Raw genomic sequence first — 20853 nt, forward strand, 5'->3', positions numbered from 1 at the left:
TAGTTCCAATGCAACACTTTGAGAATCAATATCTTTATTACGACTATGTATTAGTTCCAATGCAACACTTTGAGAATCAATATCTTTATTACGACTATGTATTAGTCCCAATGCAACACTTTGAGAATCAATATCTTTATTACGACTATGTATTAGTTCCAATGCAACACTTTGAGAATCAATATCTTTATTATGACTATGTATTAGTTCCAATGCAACACTTTGAGAATCAATATCTTTATTACGACTATGTATTAGTTCCAATGCAACACTTTGAGAATCAATATCTTTATTATGACTATGTATTAGTTCCAATGCAACACTTTGAGAATCAATATCTTTATTACGACTATGTATTAGTTCCAATGCAACACTTTGAGAATCAATATCTTTATTACGACTATGTATTAGTTCCAATGCAACACTTTGAGAATCAATATCTTTATTACGACTATGTATTAGTTCCAGTGCAACACTTTGAGAATCAATATCTTTATTATGACTATGTATTAGTTCCAATGCAACACTTTGAGAATCAATATCTTTATTACGACTATGTATTAGTTCCAATGCAACACTTTGAGAATCAATATCTTTATTATGACTATGTATTAGTTCCAATGCAACACTTTGAGAATCAATATCTTTATTATGACTATGTATTAGTTCCAATGCAACACTTTGAGAATCAATATCTTTATTACGACTATGTATTAGTTCCAATGCAACACTTTGAGAATCAATATCTTTATTACGACTATGTATTAGTTCCAATGCAACACTTTGAGAATCAATATCTTTATTATGACTATGTATTAGTTCCAATGCAACACTTTGAGAATCAATATCTTTATTATGACTATGTATTAGTTCCAATGCAACACTTTGAGAATCAATATCTTTATTACGACTATGTATTAGTTCCAGTGCAACACTTTGAGAATCAATATCTTTATTATGACTATGTATTAGTTGCAATGCAACACTTTGAGAATCAATATCTTTATTACGACTATGTATTAGTTCCAATGCAACACTTTGAGAATCAATATCTTTATTACGACTATGTATTACTTTCAATGCAACACTTTGAGAATCAATATCTTTATTACGACTATGTATTAGTTCCAATGCAACACTTTGAGAATCAATATCTTTATTACGACTATGTATTAGTTTCAATGCAACACTTTGAGAATCAATATCTTTATTACGACTATGTATTAGTTCCAATGCAACACTTTGAGAATCAATATCTTTATTACGACTATGTATTAGTTTCAATGCAACACTTTGAGAATCAATATCTTTATTACGACTATGTATTAGTTCCAATGCAAAATGGGCATTATGTTCTATTGGCTACAAGTCTTGCTCAAAATTTTGAAACAAATCTAAAAAAATTACGAGTCTAATTTGTGAATGGCACTAAAAGTTGATTTGGTGCTCATTAGTTAAATATTTTATTTGCACTTACCTGTTGTCATTTTTCTGGGACAAATATGTTGTTTCATATACCACGTCATGCAATGATTTTGTATTGTAGTTCAACTTTTCAGAATACACACAGACTGCATTTATTTGTCAGGCATTTTTTCTTTCAATATCTCAATGCTGAGATGGCACAGGAAGAGTGCTCTGCAATATCATAGTACATTCTTCACATTTTCTCCAAATGTCATAACTTGTTTGATATTCACAGTTACTTTCTTTAATCATTTTGTGTACATGGATACGAGACTTTTTTCAAAAAGCTGATAGGAATGGTGATGGGTCGCTTGATTTTGAAGAAATTTGCAAACTCTTGAAAGATATGAATCTCAAAGTTGACAAAAGACATGTTAGAAGAATCTTTAAGGTTTGTGTCAAAGGTCAATTCATTCAGAATAATATAGATAACAATTATAAGTACACTGAATTTTACATTGTCATGCGAATTTTCCAAATAAAACATTTATAAATAATTTTATGAAGTTCAAATGATGATTGACCAATCACAATGCATTGTGTGTAAATCTGCCATGATTAAGGGAAACATAGAGTCATATGAACATAACCAATTTTGTCTGCTCATTTAAATTTAATACAAAGATTTTCAAGGATTTATGATTTTCCATAAAGAACATTGTAATTCAGTGTATGAGGAATGAAATGTTATTAGGTTGTCATGGTAACATTGCTGTATTTGTAGGCAGCTGACACTCGTGTTGGTACCAAGGCTAGTGGAGAATCAGCGGTCAATGAACTTGATGTTGAGGAGTTTGTTACATTTTATCATAAAATCACAGCCAGAGATGAGATTGTTTCTCTATTTTACAAGTAAGATTATCAAAGAAATACAATTGCAATTAGTTATGATTTTCATTTTGTGGTGTCCATATTTGAGGTAGCTTTTTTCAATGCATTGTCTGTTTTGTGAATATCAAAATGGTAGTCTTTAAAGCATATACTCTGACTTTATTGATCACTTATGAATTGGTTATTGATTATGTATTGATTGAATCTATTTAGATATTCCGGTGACGATGACTACTGGGAAGTAGATGAGTTTTTAACATTTATGCAACATGAACAGAAGGTCAGTGTTCTAATTACTACAATTAAATTAAATTAAATTCTGTCTTCTATGTGAATTTTGTTTTTAAAAAACTGATGTATGTATGTATGCATACAATGTATCTGAATAATCCTCTGCGTGCAGATATGATATTAAAATATGAAATTAACTGTAATGTAGTCTAGTTATATACTTAATATTAATATATGTAATTAATTTTTTTTTAGGCACCTGAGGAACAGGTATATTCACAGTATATATAGTATAACTATTATATGCATGTTTCAAATGTCATGCTAAATTCTCCCATTTTATTCACCTCATTGCTTCTTCACTGAAATAAACATGATCTATTGAAATGGAAATTGGTAAAAATAGACATGTTTGTTGAGGTGATGTTATAGGAATGATGTCATCATTTGGTTTGGTTTTTGAATTTACTATGGGTTCAGGTTTATATATATTTACAACAATGTTGTTCTATGTGTGACTAAGTTTGCTGTTCATTATGGCTAACAATAGTGTTTGCCAATGTCATGGGTGTAATTTAGGCAGGGGTGCTGGTGTATTGACTGGCTATTATGACCACAATTGTGGCTTAGTTATTGTGTTCATGGGTCAATATTACTGCATTAACCAAAGACATTCTTTAACAAATTTTAACACAAAGATGTGATTCTTTTTGCTTTTTATTCCTTTCTTTGCAAAGTCATTTTCATATACAAATTGGTGTTTCCATATCAACCAATTGAAGTTCATACTGAAGACATTCCATACATTTAGTGTATAGATTTACATCATTTTGTAAGGATTCAAATTGAATCCATTATGTCCTCCCAGAAAAATAGCACAGACTAATTTGAAAAATAACAGAATATATTAATTACATCTGTTGTATTCATTGTTATGCTAAATTGGTTCTATTGTTCATCCAAAATAAAGAATTGAGGATGCCTACTCTGTAATGCCCTGGAGAGAACCATGCAGTATACAAATCTATGTTATATTGCCACCACTTCTATTGTAGTGTCTTTCACTTTCACATGGTGTTACATTATATTTGCTATCATATATTTCATATTACCGGTACAAATATTAATTTCTAAACATTTTTTACCTTTAGTTTGAGTCTACTTTCTAATTATATTATTCAATTTTAGCGTCATGAACTGCACTCTAAGTGGTGTGAGAAAGTAATTTTGAAGTATGAACAGACACCAGAATTGATTGCCAATGAGGTGATGAGTCTAGATGGTGAGTGCTAATTTTTGTTTTGCAATATCAGAGATACTGTGTGTATTCAGATAAAAGCCTGGTGTCGTAAAAAGGTATTGTGAGGTCACTGTAAACAAAAAGACTTACCATAGCTATTGTAGTAGAGTTGATGTGATTAATACAGTGATTATGTCAGTTGTTGTGATCAGTCAGGTGATCAGACAGATGATTATGTCAGTTGTTATAATCAGTCAGATGATTATGTCAGTAGTTGTAATCAGTAATATGATTATGTCAGTTGATGTGATCAGTCAGATGATTATGTCAGTTGTTGTAATCAGTCAGATGATTATGTCAGTTGTTGTGATCAGTCAGATGATTATGTCAGTTGATGTAATCAGTAATATGATTATGTCAGTTGTGATCAGTCAGATGATTATGTCAGTTGATGTAATCAGTATTATGATTATGTCAGTTGATGTGATCAGTCAGATGATTATGTCAGTTGATGTGATCAGTCAGATGATTATGTCAGTTGATGTGATCAGTCAGATGATTATGTCAGTTGTTGTGATCAGTCAGATGATTATGTCAGTTGATGTAATCAGTATTATGATTATGTCAGTGATGTGATCAGTCAGATGATTATGTCAGTTGTGATCAGTCAGATGATTATGTCAGTTGATGTAATCAGTATTATGATTATGTCAGTGATGTGATCAGTCAGATGATTATGTCAGTTGTTGTGACCAGTCAGATGATTGTCAGTTGATGTGATCAGTATTATGATTATGTCAGTTGATGTGATCAGTCAGATGATTATGTCAGTTGATGTGATCAGTCAGATGATTATGTCAGTTGATGTAATCAGTATTATGATTATGTCAGTTGATGTGATCAGTCAGATGATTATGTCAGTTGTTGTGATCAGTCAGATGATTATGTCAGTTGATGTAATCAGTATTATGATTATGTCAGTTGATGTGATCAGTCAGATGATTATGTCAGTTGATGTGATCAGTCAGATGATTATGTCAGTTGTTTCGATCAGTATTATGATTATGTCAGTTGATGTGATCAGTCAGATGATTATGTCAGTTGTGATCAGTCAGATGATTATGTCAGTTGATGTAATCAGTATTATGATTATGTCAGTTGATGTGATCAGTCAGATGATTATGTCAGTTGATGTGATCAGTCAGATGATTATGTCAGTTGTTGTGATCAGTCATGATTATGTCAGTTGTTGTGATCAGTCAGATGATTATGTCAGTTGTGATCAGTATTATGATTATGTCAGTTGATGTGATCAGTCAGATGATTATGTCAGTTGATGTAATCAGTCAGATGATTATGTCAGTTGTTGTGATCAGTCAGATGATTATGTCAGTTGTTGTAATCAGTCAGATGATTATGTCAGTTGTTGTGATCAGTCAGATGATTATGTCAGTTGATGTAATCAGTAATATGATTATGTCAGTTGTGATCAGTCAGATGATTATGTCAGTTGATGTAATCAGTATTATGATTATGTCAGTGATGTGATCAGTCAGATGATTATGTCAGTTGATGTGATCAGTCAGATGATTATGTCAGTTGATGTGATCAGTCAGATGATTATGTCAGTTGTTGTGATCAGTCAGATGATTATGTCAGTTGATGTAATCAGTATTATGATTATGTCAGTGATGTGATCAGTCAGATGATTATGTCAGTTGTGATCAGTCAGATGATTATGTCAGTTGATGTAATCAGTATTATGATTATGTCAGTGATGTGATCAGTCAGATGATTATGTCAGTTGTTGTGACCAGTCAGATGATTGTCAGTTGATGTGATCAGTATTATGATTATGTCAGTTGATGTGATCAGTCAGATGATTATGTCAGTTGATGTGATCAGTCAGATGATTATGTCAGTTGATGTAATCAGTATTATGATTATGTCAGTTGATGTGATCAGTCAGATGATTATGTCAGTTGTTGTGATCAGTCAGATGATTATGTCAGTTGATGTAATCAGTATTATGATTATGTCAGTTGATGTGATCAGTCAGATGATTATGTCAGTTGATGTGATCAGTCAGATGATTATGTCAGTTGTTTCGATCAGTATTATGATTATGTCAGTTGATGTGATCAGTCAGATGATTATGTCAGTTGTGATCAGTCAGATGATTATGTCAGTTGATGTAATCAGTATTATGATTATGTCAGTTGATGTGATCAGTCAGATGATTATGTCAGTTGATGTGATCAGTCAGATGATTATGTCAGTTGTTGTGATCAGTCATGATTATGTCAGTTGTTGTGATCAGTCAGATGATTATGTCAGTTGTGATCAGTATTATGATTATGTCAGTTGATGTGATCAGTCAGATGATTATGTCAGTTGATGTAATCAGTCAGATGATTATGTCAGTTGTTGTGATCAGTCAGATTATTATGTCAGTTGATGTAATCAGTATTATGATTATGTCGGTTGATGTGATCAGTCAGATGATTATGTCAGTTGATGTGATCAGTCAGATGATTATGTCAGTTGTTGTGATCAGTCAGATGATTATGTCAGTTGATGTAATCAGTATTATGATTATGTCAGTGATGTGATCAGTCAGATGATTATGTCAGTTGTTGTGACCAGTCAGATGATTATGTCAGTTGATGTGATCAGTCAGATGATTATGTCAGTTGTGATCAGTCAGATGATTATGTCAGTTGATGTAATCAGTATTATGATTATGTCAGTTGATGTGATCAGTCAGATGATTATGTCAGTTGATGTGATCAGTCAGATGATTATGTCAGTTGTTGTGATCAGTCATGATTATGTCAGTTGTTGTAATCAGTCAGATGATTATGTCAGTTGTGATCAGTATTATGATTATGTCAGTTGATGTGATCAGTCAGATGATTATGTCAGTTGATGTAATCAGTCAGATGATTATGTCAGTTGTTGTGATCAGTCAGATGATTATGTCAGTTGATGTAATCAGTATTATGATTATGTCGGTTGATGTGATCAGTCAGATGATTATGTCAGTTGATGTGATCAGTCAGATGATTATGTCAGTTGTTGTGATCAGTCAGATGATTATGTCAGTTGATGTAATCAGTATTATGATTATGTCAGTGATGTGATCAGTCAGATGATTATGTCAGTTGTTGTGACCAGTCAGATGATTATGTCAGTTGATGTGATCAGTATTATGATTATGTCAGTTGATGTGATCAGTCAGATGATTATGTCAGTTGATGTGATCAGTCAGATGATTGTCAGTTAATGTAACAGGTATATACATCATCATGTTGTCTTTCTTGTATTTATATAGAAAATCTTTCCTTGCAACTGTACCATTGTAGTGTCACTTGCAAACAAATTTTCAAACTTTTTCAATATTTTGAAATTCATTAAATATTTTGTAATTCAAACACAGATACTGCTTGTTATTTATTTGCAGCCTTCATTTTGTTCATGCTTGGTCCCAATGGTATGATAATGAATCCGTATCATGACTGTGTTTATCAGGACATGACACAACCCTTGTCACATTATTTTATAGCCTCATCACACAATACGTAAGTCTAATATTTGGTGATATGTAAATTGAGTTATGAGCTATGTCATATAGAGTTTTCACATAATATGATAATTCTGAGTTATAGAAATTTTAACTCTGTATGTATGTTACCATATTTTATGTGTTATGTTTGTAGATATCTTCTAGAGGATCAGTTGAAAGGACCTAGCAGTACAGAGGCGTATATCAGAGCATTACAGCTAGGATGTAGATGTGTTGAATGTAAGTATGCAAAGTCATTGTCAAGTATTTCTATCATCATAACTGGGTATGTACAAATTGTTCTGTTTTTACCCACAATGCATTTCTCGTTCTATTGTATACTGAGTTAGTAAGGAAACCTGTGTAAGCCAATTGTGAATAATCTGTGGAGTGTCCTAAGTAGACACAAAGGACTTTTAGTACGTGCTAAAGGTTCTCTAGAATCAATTCACCAAGCCAATAAATGAGATGCATTATCCATTTGATCATACTGATATTGCCTGAAAAAATGTCAGATTGAGCTTACCTTTGCTCTAAAATTATTTTACTGTGATGGTAGATGATATCCAACTACATAAATAGATGTACACAGACACTTCATACTACAGGATTCACACTTAATACAAATGTTAGATTGGTGTTAATTTCTTTCCTCCAGTGGATTGTTGGGATGGTTCTGATGGAGAGCCAATCATTTATCACGGTCATACACTGACATCAAAAATCAAGTTCAAGGATGTGATTGATGTCATCAACAGATATGCATTTGAAGTGTCTGAGTAAGTATCAACTAACTTATTCTGATATTTTTTGAGATAATTTCAGAGAAAAACATGATACTGATACCTTTTGAGATAATATTTTAAGAAAACCATAATTTTTATAGCTACATCACTTTTGTTATGTTTCAGATATCCTGTTATTGTATCTATTGAAAATCATTGTTCAGTTGAACAACAAAAGAAAATGGCGTACTTTATGGGCAAGATTTTTGGCAGTATCCTTAAAACACTGATATGAGTTATACAAATGATTCCTATATGTTACTAAATAGACTAGACTATGTACATGTAGTTTAAATTATTTTCCATATTTGGTCTATAATTTTTCTGCCATATTTTTATCAGATATATTCTTATGTTGATGCTGGACTTCTAAATAGATTATATTGTATTCTATGTAAGATATCAGGATTATTATTGAATAATACCTCTGTGGCTTAATTAGTTTGAAAAATAACCTTTAAATCTGTCAGAGTACCTATTTTATTAACTCTACTTTTGTCAGATTATGTCATGTCTCAAGCAAGAGTAATGTTATAAATGGTACATGTATATGATGTTATTTGTTTTGCATACATTTTTTGAATGATAAATAAATGCTGGGAAGTTTTTATCTTTTTCTGGTTCGATAGTGTTGTCAATTTGTGCAGTATATCATGTTTGAGACATTGTAAAACAGACATAAGTTCATTTCATGACTTCTCTGACTTTACTGATTGTTATAGCCTATGTATTCAGAGCAACATTTGTGGGTACTTGCATGGCCAAAGTAATTTAGTTACTATCAACCAGAGTTTGAAACAGGTTTTCTGTTTTGTCTGGTCAACATCTTTTCTCTGACAGTCTGATAATGGAATAAATATGTACATATTGATTAGCTAGAAATGTGCATAATGTTTTCAGCATCTTAACAAATTATTACTGATTGAAATTAGAGGTATGACAATAGAAAATCTACCCTAAATTAAATATTATAATTTTGATATCTCATCAATACTTTTGTGAAGGTGAGTTGTTACTTTTGTCAGGTATTTTCCTAAATGTTTACTTCAGAGAATCTGTACATGAGACCAGTGACACCAGATATGAAAGCATTGCCATCACCAGAACAGTTAAAACATAAGATTATTATTAAGGTATGCGTATTTGACTGTCTTAGTCAGTGTGATTGTGTAAGCATTTATAGCATCAAATATGAGATATTAATGAAGATCTAGGTGATTGTCTGTTTATCATTTGTCAACAGTGATATTTTCAACTGAGCCTGATTGCTTTGATACTTGATACATGTATGCTGTGTACATGTATATTGGAGCTGCTCATTTTGAAACATTATTTTGTCCATATCATCATAGATGAAGGTCAAGGTATAGGAGGGTAACAATCTCTGTCTTGTCATTGTCACTGACTCTGTCATAGGGAGGTATTAACCACCATGACACAGGGAGGTATTAACCACTATGACACAGGGAGGTATTAACCACCATGACACAGGGAGGTATTAACCACCATGACACAGGGAGGTATTAACCACCATGACACAGGGAGGTATTAACCACCATGACACAGGGAGGTATTAACCACCATAACACAGGGAGGTATTAACCACTATGACACAGGGAGGTATTAACCACCATGACACAGGGAGGTATTAACCACCATGACACAGGGAGGTATTAACCACCATGACACAGGGAGGTATTAACCACCATAACACAGGGAGGTATTAACCACCATAACACAGGGAGGTATTAACCACCATGACACAGGGAGGTATTAACCACCATGACACAGGGAGGTATTAACAACCATGACACAGGGAGGTATTAACCACCATGACACAGGGAGGTATTAACCACCATAACACAGGGAGGTATTAACCACCATGACACAGGGAGGTATTAACCACCATGACACAGGGAGGTATTAACCACCATGACACAGGGAGGTATTAACCACCATGACACAGGGAGGTATTAACCACCATGACACAGGGAGGTATTAACCACCATGACACAGGGAGGTATTAACCACCATAACACAGGGAGGTATTAACCACCATGACACAGGGAGGTATTAACCACCATGACACAGGGAGGTATTAACCACCATGACACAGGGAGGTATTAACCACCATGACACAGGGAGGTATTAACCACCATGACACAGGGAGGTATTAACCACCATGACACAGGGAGGTATTAACCACCATGACACAGGGAGGTATTAACCACCATGACACAGGGAGGTATTAACCACCATAACACAGGGAGGTATTAACCACCATGACACAGGGAGGTATTAACCACCATGACACAGGGAGGTATTAACCACCATGACACAGGGAGGTATTAACCACCATGACACAGGGAGGTATTAACCACCATGACACAGGGAGGTATTAACCACCATGACACAGGGAGGTATTAACCACCATGACACAGGGAGGTATTAACCACCATGACACAGGGAGGTATTAACCACCATGACACAGGGAGGTATTAACCACCATGACACAGGGAGGTATTAACCACCATAACACAGGGAGGTATTAACCACCATAACACAGGGAGGTATTAACCACCATGACACAGGGAGGTATTAACCACCATGACACAGGGAGGTATTAACCACCATAACACAGGGAGGTATTAACCACTATGACACAGGGAGGTATTAACCACCATGACACAGGGAGGTATTAACCACCATAACACAGGGAGGTATTAACCACCATAACACAGGGAGGTATTAACCACCATGACACAGGGAGGTATTAACCACCATGACACAGGGAGGTATTAACCACCATAACACAGGGAGGTATTAACCACTATGACACAGGGAGGTATTAACCACCATGACACAGGGAGGTATTAACCACCATGACACAGGGAGGTATTAACCACCATAACACAGGGAGGTATTAACCACCATGACACAGGGAGGTATTAACCACCATGACACAGGGAGGTATTAACCACCATAACACAGGGAGGTATTAACCACTATGACACAGGGAGGTATTAACCACCATGACACAGGGAGGTATTAACCACCATGACACAGGGAGGTATTAACCACCATGACACAGGGAGGTATTAACCACCATGACACAGGGAGGTATTAACCACCATAACACAGGGAGGTATTAACCACTATGACACAGGGAGGTATTAACCACCATGACACAGGGAGGTATTAACAACCATGACACAGGGAGGTATTAACAACCATGACACAGGGAGGTATTAACCACTATGACACAGGGAGGTATTAACCACCATGACACAGGGAGGTATTAACAACTATGACACAGGGAGGTATTAACCACCATGACACAGGGAGGTATTAACCACCATGACACAGGGAGGTATTAACCACCATGACACAGGGAGGTATTAACATGACATATAAAAATAATATACTTATTCTTTGCTAATGATTATGCGATTTATTTTTACTTTTATTACTCGTCTTGTCTTGGTATATATTTACTTTTCTTGATTGCTCTTTGACGTAGTGTGGTCCATTTGAGCATGAATCAGTGCTTGGTGGCCGATCTTTCTCTTCTTGGTGTTTTGCTACTACTGTTACACCAATGGTAAATATATGCAGACAATTCTGACATCACAGTTGTCATGACATTCAAAATCTACATTTACCAAATTACCATTGAGCATATTTCCCCCTGAATGTTTTCATGGTAAGAGACTGGATCCTATTAGGATGCAGTGTAGCACATATACCAATCATAACATTGTCAATACAGTGTAGCACATATACCAATCATAACATTGTCAATACAGTGTAGCACATATACCAATCATAACATTATCAATACAGTGTAGCACATATACCAATCATAACATTGTCAATACAGTGTAGCACATATACCAATCATAACATTGTCAATACAGTGTAGCACATATACCAATCATAACATTGTCAATATTTGACTTCACTTTTTACTCTTTCTTTAGATCTTATTTCTTCAAGATGTCTCTCTACTATCTCTGGTCACTCATCACTGCTTTTCACCTTTGACCTCTTTCCTTATTTCTCTACTCAGCTTATGGTAAATGAGGTATTTAAAATTTCTTTAAAACATAACTTATCTTTCTCTATTTTACAAATGAAATTATCATTTCTGTATTGTCATGTGCATGCAGACTGTATTTGAATAATTCACATCTGTAGCTTCATGTCATCCCAAACTACTAATATAATGCTAAATCACACATGATGGAATTTTCTAATAACTTTTCGCTTGAGTTATTATAATTTATTCTCCATTTTTCAGATTTCTACAAATTATTAACATATCTAAAAAAAAACATATTCCAGACAGTTTTATAATAACATAAACAGACATGTTCTCTATTAACATTTGTAATGATGTGGTTGTCATAATTGATTATTCAGGGTAAGAAATTGAAAGCTGATGCAAGTGATGGTAATGTCAGTGATGAAGATGAAGCTGCTGATCTGGATGATGAAGAAGTTAAAAAACAGAAAGAAAAGAAAAAAGTAGGTACTTTTAGTACCTGTTTGTATTAACCCCTAGTAACCCCTAGTAACTGTGAATGCGTGCATTTCCACCTGTATCCTTGACATGCCTGGACCACTCCCATTCAAAATTTATAGATACATTTTGTCCATTTGTTTCCACAATTGACGATTCTTAACTACGGTATTTTTTTTTTCTAATTGTCAATTTTACAATTTTTCAATAGTTCTATCTATCTATCTATCTATCTATCTATCTATCTATAATGATAAATAACATTTTTGTTTATATTTTGGATTTCATCTTTGATAAAGCTTACATTATTTTTCAATATTTTTGATTTTTTTGGCTTTTGGTCAAAACTGCTAGGAGAAATAATAGTGTGATTGGAGTTTATATTGTACCTTGCTGATCAATTGTCATAAACTTGAATACATCTACTGTGCTAGCTTTTGGTGAATTTTCACCATTCATAATATATATGAATTATTCAGTATTATATTATACCAGTATATTGTTGGTTTAATCCATTGATTTGATTGGTCCAAACGCAAAATTTGCATATGCAATTAATGGTATATTGGATGATAAACCAAGTGGCTCTGGAACATGAATTAACTACACGGAATATACGGGAATACATAAAACCAGTATTATTTGATTTTTAGGGAAATATATTGGTTGAATTTTGAAAAATATTGAAAAAATTACCGAATTAAAAACATCTGAATAATTATATAACCATAATATGGCTTTTTGTTAGCTCTGCTGTCGACTTTGTCGAGCGGAGCTTATCATATGAGTGATTGTCCGTCGTCATCGTTCGTGTCAATGTTTTACTTTTTTGACTTCTTCTTGATAACTACAAGCCTGAATGCTTTGATACTTGGTGTATATGTACCTGGGGTAGACTTCTCTTAGATTTGTTCATTTCGTGATGATATCTTAAATTCCCTAATTTTGGTGAATATTTTTGTCATTTTTGGTAAAAAGTGATATTTTCGACTTCTTGTTATAAACCGCAAGTGCAATTGCTTTGATATTACATATATAGGTACTACATGTGGACCTCTCTCAGATTTGTTCATTTTGTAATGATATCTTTAATTCTCTAGTTTTGGTGAATATTTTTGTCATTTTTGGTAAAAAGTTATATTTTCGACTTCTTGTTAAAAACCAAAAATCAAATTGCTTCGATATTACATATACATGTATAGTACTACATGTGGACCTTTCTCAGATTTGTTCATTTCGTGATGATATCTTAAATTCTCTAATTTTGGTGAATATTTTTGTAATTTTTGGTAAAAAGTGATATTTTCGACTTCTTGTTAAAAACCGCAAGTCCAATTGCTTTGATATTACTTATATAGTTACTACATGTGAACCTTTCTCAGATTTGTTCATTTCGTGATGATATCTTGAATTATCTAATTTTGATGAAAATTTATGTCATTTTTGGTAAAAAGTGATATTTAGCTCCGCTGTCGACTTTGTCGAGCGGAGCTTATCATATGAGTAATTGTCTGTCGTCCGTGTCAATATTTTACCTTTTTCGACTTCTTCTTGAAAACTACAAGCCTGAATGCTTTGATACTTGGTGTATATGTACCTTGGGTAGACCTCTCTTAGGTTTGTTCATTTCATGTTGATATCTTCAATTCTCTACTTTTGGTGAATATTTTTGTCATTTTTGGTAAAAAGTGACATTTTCAACTTTTAGTTAAAAACCGCAAGTCCAATTGCTTTGATATTACATATATAGGTACTACATGTGGACTTCTCTCAGATTTGTTCATTTTGTAATGATATCTTCAATTCTCTAATTTTGGTGAATATTTTTGTCATTGTTGGTGAAAAGTGATATTTTTGACTCCTTGTTGAAAACAGCAAGTCCCATTGCTTTGATACTATACGTATTGTTCATTTTCTAATGATATCTTCAGTTCTTTAATTGAAATGTGCCTTGCTAACAGCGGAGCTATCTCAGCCGACCGGCTGCTTGTTAATGGTGGGATGCAATGGAGCGTCGGTCGTTGGGTGATTGTCATTCGTCACACAAACCTAAACCACTGTCCCTCAACACCGTGAGGTGCTTAAACAAATGCCAGAACGCTGTGCTCTCCGTGTTGTGACTTTGAGATGGATTACAAATCTCCATCAAAGTAAACATGATCGTTAAATACTAGATAAGATTGAGGGATTGAAGGACAAAAAAAATGCAAAAAACTATGAGTCACAGGTAAAAATGTATGCAAACAATAACAACCGGTGTCCCGTAGCGGCGTTTGAATTCTATAGCTGACAAAATTGCAGTGAAATTGCACCTGGGTAAGTGCCAGTGATACACTGCCTCCCGCCGCGTCTCTCAAATCTTGGTCGAACCAAGTACCGCTGAACGTCAAATATCCACAGATACAAGTAGTATGATGAGTCACAAAACCGGTTTATCTCACAACTATACTTTTAATGGGTTTATTACAATCCAAAATTTACAAAAACCGAAATGAAAACGTGAAAAATCTGTTGTTTTAATGATCCAAACTGTACACGACCCTGTATTTCAAATGGCGTTGACGCAGTCAGTAAAACGTCAGAAAGGTCAATATTTTGTTATGCTAATTTTTGTATTATGCTGCTCTATTCGCCGTGGATACGTTTTGTTTTCATGCGAAATAAAAATTAGTTTGTATTCAATTTGAAATGTGTTGCACATGTAATTTTTGTATGTATTCAGCGTACAACTACATACTATTCTTATAAATATTCATGTTCAAGGGCCATAATCATGATCTTTTAGTAGATGAAAGTAAACTCTTTTTTTCCTAGTTTTATTGAATTGTCAATATACTGCTATAATATAATAGCAACAACCCCCTGCCGAAGTTGGATATACCACTTGAATATCTTGTGGTATACCTGCTTCGACGGGGGGTTATTGCTTGAATATTTTGATGGATTATAACTGAACTTAGACTTAATTTGTATTTTTTGATCACAAAGATACATTTTATTAAACAAATAATCCAGCAATGGACACCAAGGACAGAAATGTGGTATATTAGTGTAGTGTAATATGTTTGGTTCTGGTTGGAGTATGGTGTAATATCTTTCAAATGTGGTATATTAGTGTTAGTATAAAGTGTTGGGTTCTGGTTGGAGTATGGTGTAATATCTATTCAATGTGGTATATTAGTGTTAGTATAAAGTGCTGGTTTATGTTTGGAGTATGGTGTAATATCTATTCAATGTGGTATATTAGTGTTAGTATAAAGTGTTGGGTTCTGGTTGGAGTATGGTGTAATATCTATCAAATGTGGTATATTAGTGTTAGTATAAAGTGTTGGGTTCTGGTTGGAGTATGGTGTAATATCTATTCAATGTGGTATATTAGTGTTAGTATAAAGTGTTGGGTTCTGGTTGGAGTATGGTGTAATATCTATCAAATGTGGTATATTAGTGTTAGTATAAAGTTTTGGGTTCTGGTTGGAGTATGGTGTAATATCTATCAAATGTGGTATATTAGTGTTAGTATAAAGTGCTGGTTTATGTTTGGAGTATGGTGTATTATCTATTCAATGTGGTATATTAGTGTTAGTATAAAGTTTTGGGTTCTGGTTGGAGTATGATGTAATATCTATCAAATGTGGTAGATTAGTGTCAGTATAGAGTGTTGGGTTCTGGTTGGAGTATGGTGTAATATCTATCAAATGTGGTATATTAGTGTTAGTATAAAGTGTTGGGTTCTGGTTGGAGTATGGTGTAATATCTATTCAATGTGGTATATTAGTGTTAGTATAAAGTGTTGGGTTCTGGTTGGAGTATGGTGTAATATCTATCAAATGTGGTATATTAGTGTTAGTATAAAGTTTTGGGTTCTGGTTGGAGTATGGTGTAATATCTATCAAATGTGGTATATTAGTGTTAGTATAAAGTGCTGGTTTATGTTTGGAGTATGGTGTAATATCTATTCAATGTGGTATATTCGTGTTGGTATAAAGTTTTGGGTTCTGGTTGGAGTATGATGTAATATCTATCAAATGTGGTAGATTAGTGTCAGTGTAGAGTGTTGGGTTCTGGTTGGAGTATGGTGTAATATCTATCAAATGTGGTATATTAGTGTTAGTATAAAGTGTTGGGTTCTGGTTGGAGTATGGTGTAATATCTATCAAATGTGGTATATTAGTGTTAGTATAAAGTGTTGGGTTCTGGTTGGCGTATTGTGTAATATCTATTCAATGTGGTATATTAGTGTTAGTTTATAGTGTTGGGTTCTGGTTGGAGTATGGTGTAATATCTATCCAATGTGGTATATTAGTGTTAGTATAAAGTGTTGGGTTCTGGTTGGAGTATGGTGTAATATCTATTCAATGTGGTATATTAGTGTAGTATAAAGTGTTGAGTTCTGGTTGGAGTATGGTGTAATATCTATCAAATGTGGTATATTAGTATAGTATAAAGTGTTGGGTTCTGGTTGGAGTATGGTGTAATATCTATCAAATGTGGTATATTAGTGTAGTATAAAGTGTTGGGTTCTGGTTGGAGTATGGTGTAATATCTATTCAATGATGTATATTAGTGTTAGTATAAAGTGTTGGGTTCTGGTTGGAGTATGGTGTAATATCTATTCAATGTGGTATATTAGTGTTAGTATAAAGTGTTGGGTTCTGGTTGGAGTATGGTGTAATATCTATCAAATGTGGTATATTAGTGTTAGTATAAAGTGTCGGGTTCTGGTTGGAGTATGGTGTAATATCTATCAAATGTGGTATATTAGTGTTAGTATAAAGTTTTGGGTTCTGGTTGGAGTATGGTGTAATATCTATCAAATGTGGTATATTAGTGTTAGTATAAAGTGCTGGTTTATATTTGGAGTATGGTGTAATATCTATTCAATGTGGTATATTAGTGTTAGTATAAAGTTTTGGGTTCTGGTTGGAGTATGATGTAATATCTATCAAATGTGGTAGATTAATGTCAGTATAGAGTGTTGGGTTCTGGTTGGAGTATGGTGTAATATCTATCAAATGTGGTATATTAGTGTTAGTATAAAGTGTTGGGTTCTGGTTGGAGTATGGTGTAATATCTATTCAATGTGGTATATTAGTGTTAGTATAAAGTGTTGGGTTCTGGTTGGAGTATGGTGTAATATCTATCAAATGTGGTATATTAGTGTTAGTATAAAGTTTTGGGTTCTGGTTGGAGTATGGTGTAATATCTATCAAATGTGGTATATTAGTGTTAGTATAAAGTGCTGGTTTATGTTTGGAGTATGGTGTAATATCTATTCAATGTGGTATATTAGTGTTGGTATAAAGTTTTGGGTTCTGGTTGGAGTATGATGTAATATCTATCAAATGTGGTAGATTAGTGTCAGTGTAGAGTGTTGGGTTCTGGTTGGAGTGTGGTGTAATATCTATCAAATGTGGTATATTAGTGTTAGTATAAAGTGTTGGGTTCTGGTTGGAGTATGGTGTAATATCTATCAAATGTGGTATATTAGTGTTAGTATAAAGTGTTGGGTTCTGGTTGGAGTATTGTGTAATATCTATTCAATGTGGTATATTAGTGTTAGTTTATAGTGTTGGGTTCTGGTTGGAGTATGGTGTAATATCTATCCAATGTGGTATATTAGTGTTAGTATAAAGTGTTGGGTTCTGGTTGGAGTATGGTGTAATATCTATTCAATGTGGTATATTAGTGTTAGTTTATAGTGTTGGGTTCTGGTTGGAGTATGGTGTAATATCTATCCAATGTGGTATATTAGTGTTAGTATAAAGTGTTGGGTTCTGGTTGGAGTATGGTGTAATATCTATTCAATGTGGTATATTAGTGTTAGTATATAGTGTTGGGTTCTGGTTGGAGTATGGTGTAATATCTATCCAATGTGGTATATTAGTGTAGTATAAAGTGTTGGGTTCTGGTTGGAGTATGGTGTAATATCTATTCAATGTGGTATATTAGTGTAGTATAAAGTGTTGGGTTCTGGTTGGAGTATGGTGTAATATCTATCAAATGTGGTATATTAGTGTAGTATAAAGTGTTGGGTTCTGGTTGGAGTATGGTGTAATATCTATCAAATGTGGTATATTAGTGTTAGTATATAGTGTTGGGTTCTGGTTGGAGTATGGTGTAATATCTATTCAATGTGGTATATTAGTGTTAGTATAAAGTGTTGGGTTCTGGTTGGAGTATGGTGTAATATCTATTCAATGTGGTATATTAGTGTTAGTATATAGTGTTGGGTTCTGGTTGGAGTATGGTGTAATATCTATCAAATGTGGTATATTAGTGTAGTATAAAGTGTTGGGTTCTGGTTGGAGTATGGTGTAATATCTATCAAATGTGGTATATTAGTGTAGTATAAAGTGTTGGGTTCTGGTTGGAGTATGGTGTAATATCTATCAAATGTGGTATATTAGTGTTAGTATAAAGTTTTGAGTTGTGGTTGGAATATGGTGTAATATCTATCAAATGTGGTATATTAGTGTTAGTATAAAGTGCTGGTTTATGTTTGGAGTATGGTGTAATATCTATTCAATGTGGTATATTAGTGTTAGTATAAAGTTTTGGGTTCTGGTTGGAGTATGATGTAATATCTATCAAATGTGGTAGATTAGTGTCAGTATAGAGTGTTGGGTTCTGGTTGGAGTATGGTGTAATATCTATTCAATGTGGTATATTAGTATTAGTATATAGTGTTGGGTTCTGGTTGGAGTATGGTGTAATATCTATCCAATGTGGTATATTAGTGTAGTATAAAATGTTGGGTTCTGGTTGGAGTATGGTGTAATATCTATTCAATGTGGTATATTAGTGTAGTATAAAGTGTTGGGTTCTGGTTGGAGTATGGTGTAATATCTATCAAATGTGGTATATTAGTGTAGTATAAAGTGTTGGGTTCTGGTTGGAGTATGGTGTAATATCTATCAAATGTGGTATATTAGTGTAGTATAAAGTGTTGGGTTCTGGTTGGAGTATGGTGTAATATCTATCAAATGTGGTATATTAGTGTAGTATAAAGTGTTGGGTTCTGGTTGGAGTATGGTGTAATATCTATCAAATGTGGTATATTAATGTAGTATAAAGTGTTGGGTTCTGGTTAGAGTATGGTGTAATATCTATCAAATGTGGTATATTAGTGTAGTATAAAGTGTTGGGTTCTGGTTGGAGTATGGTGTAATATCTATAAAATGTGGTATATTAGTGTAGTATAAAGTGTTGGGTTCTGGTTGGAGTATGGTGTAATATCTATCAGATGTGGTATATTAGTGTAGTATAAAGTGTTGGGTTCTGGTTGGAGTATGGTGTAATATCTATCAGATGTGGTATATTAGTGTCGTATAAAGTGTTGGGTTCTGGTTGGAGTATGGTGTAATATCTATCAAATGTGGTATATTAGTGTAGTATAAAGTGTCAGGTTCTGGTTGGAGTATGGTGTAATATCTATTCAATGTGGTATATTAGTGTAGTATAAAGTGTTGGGTTCTGGTTGGAGTATGGTGTAATATGTATCAAATGTGGTATATTAGTGTAGTATAAAGTGTTGGGTTCTGGTTGGAGTGTGGTGTAATATCTATCAAATGTGGTATATTAGTGTAGTATAAAGTGTTGGGTTCTGGTTGGAGTATGGTGTAATATCTATCCACTTCTACCAATCTACAACTGAGTTGTATGTTTTTTATAATAATTTTCTTTTTTATAACAACTATAGATTGAAAGATTACTAATTTGAATCCTTCACAGTGATTTACCTCACAGTAGTGTCACTATTTGTTTAATTAATTACTCTGATGATCATTAACATAATGCTCTACAATTTTACATGTTAATCCACTCTACTGTTATTCTGTTATATTTGTAATCACCACCATTGTTATTGTGAGCGGAAGCCTATTCTGTTATGCTCTAGCAAGTACAATTTATTGTTATACTTAATGGATAAGGTCTTAATAGTATTGCTATGTTATTTGTTTTATTCAGAAAAAGAAGCAGCAGTTAGCTAAAGAGTTATCTGATCAAGTTGTTTTATGCAAAAGTGTTCATTTCAAAGATTTCCATCATTCTAAATCCAATTGTAAGTATGATTTGTAACATCTACAATTCCTTGGAGAGGAAGTATTGGTCACCCAGGGAATAGGAGGTATTGGTCATTCAGGGGAGAGGAGATTTTGGTCACCCAGGGGAAAGGAAGTATTGGTCAACCAGGGGAGAGGAGGTATTGGTC

At 33.7% G+C, this 20853-nt stretch overlaps 1 protein-coding gene across 1 annotated transcript in view; it reads left to right on the top strand.

Annotated features, from left to right (window-relative positions):
* Positions 1-1741: 1741 nt before the first annotated feature.
* LOC102809161 (1-phosphatidylinositol 4,5-bisphosphate phosphodiesterase delta-4-like) overlaps positions 1742-20853 on the top strand; it is a 35454-nt gene continuing 16342 nt past the window's right edge. Inside the window, exons 1-12 of the mRNA XM_085496046.1 lie at positions 1742-1858; positions 2192-2319; positions 2512-2578; positions 2785-2799; positions 3718-3811; positions 7233-7350; positions 7489-7574; positions 7993-8113; positions 8246-8331; positions 9170-9252; positions 12542-12646; positions 20610-20703. Coding sequence (XP_085352172.1) covers positions 1814-1858; positions 2192-2319; positions 2512-2578; positions 2785-2799; positions 3718-3811; positions 7233-7350; positions 7489-7574; positions 7993-8113; positions 8246-8331; positions 9170-9252; positions 12542-12646; positions 20610-20703 — 1042 coding nt within the window. The 5' untranslated portion in view covers positions 1742-1813. The remainder of the gene's footprint in view (positions 1859-2191; positions 2320-2511; positions 2579-2784; positions 2800-3717; positions 3812-7232; positions 7351-7488; positions 7575-7992; positions 8114-8245; positions 8332-9169; positions 9253-12541; positions 12647-20609; positions 20704-20853) is intronic.

The sequence above is a fragment of the Saccoglossus kowalevskii genome, chromosome 22 (genome assembly GCF_978046115.1).
Source record: "Saccoglossus kowalevskii chromosome 22, keSacKowa6.1, whole genome shotgun sequence".
NCBI classification, from domain to species: domain Eukaryota; kingdom Metazoa; phylum Hemichordata; class Enteropneusta; family Harrimaniidae; genus Saccoglossus; species Saccoglossus kowalevskii.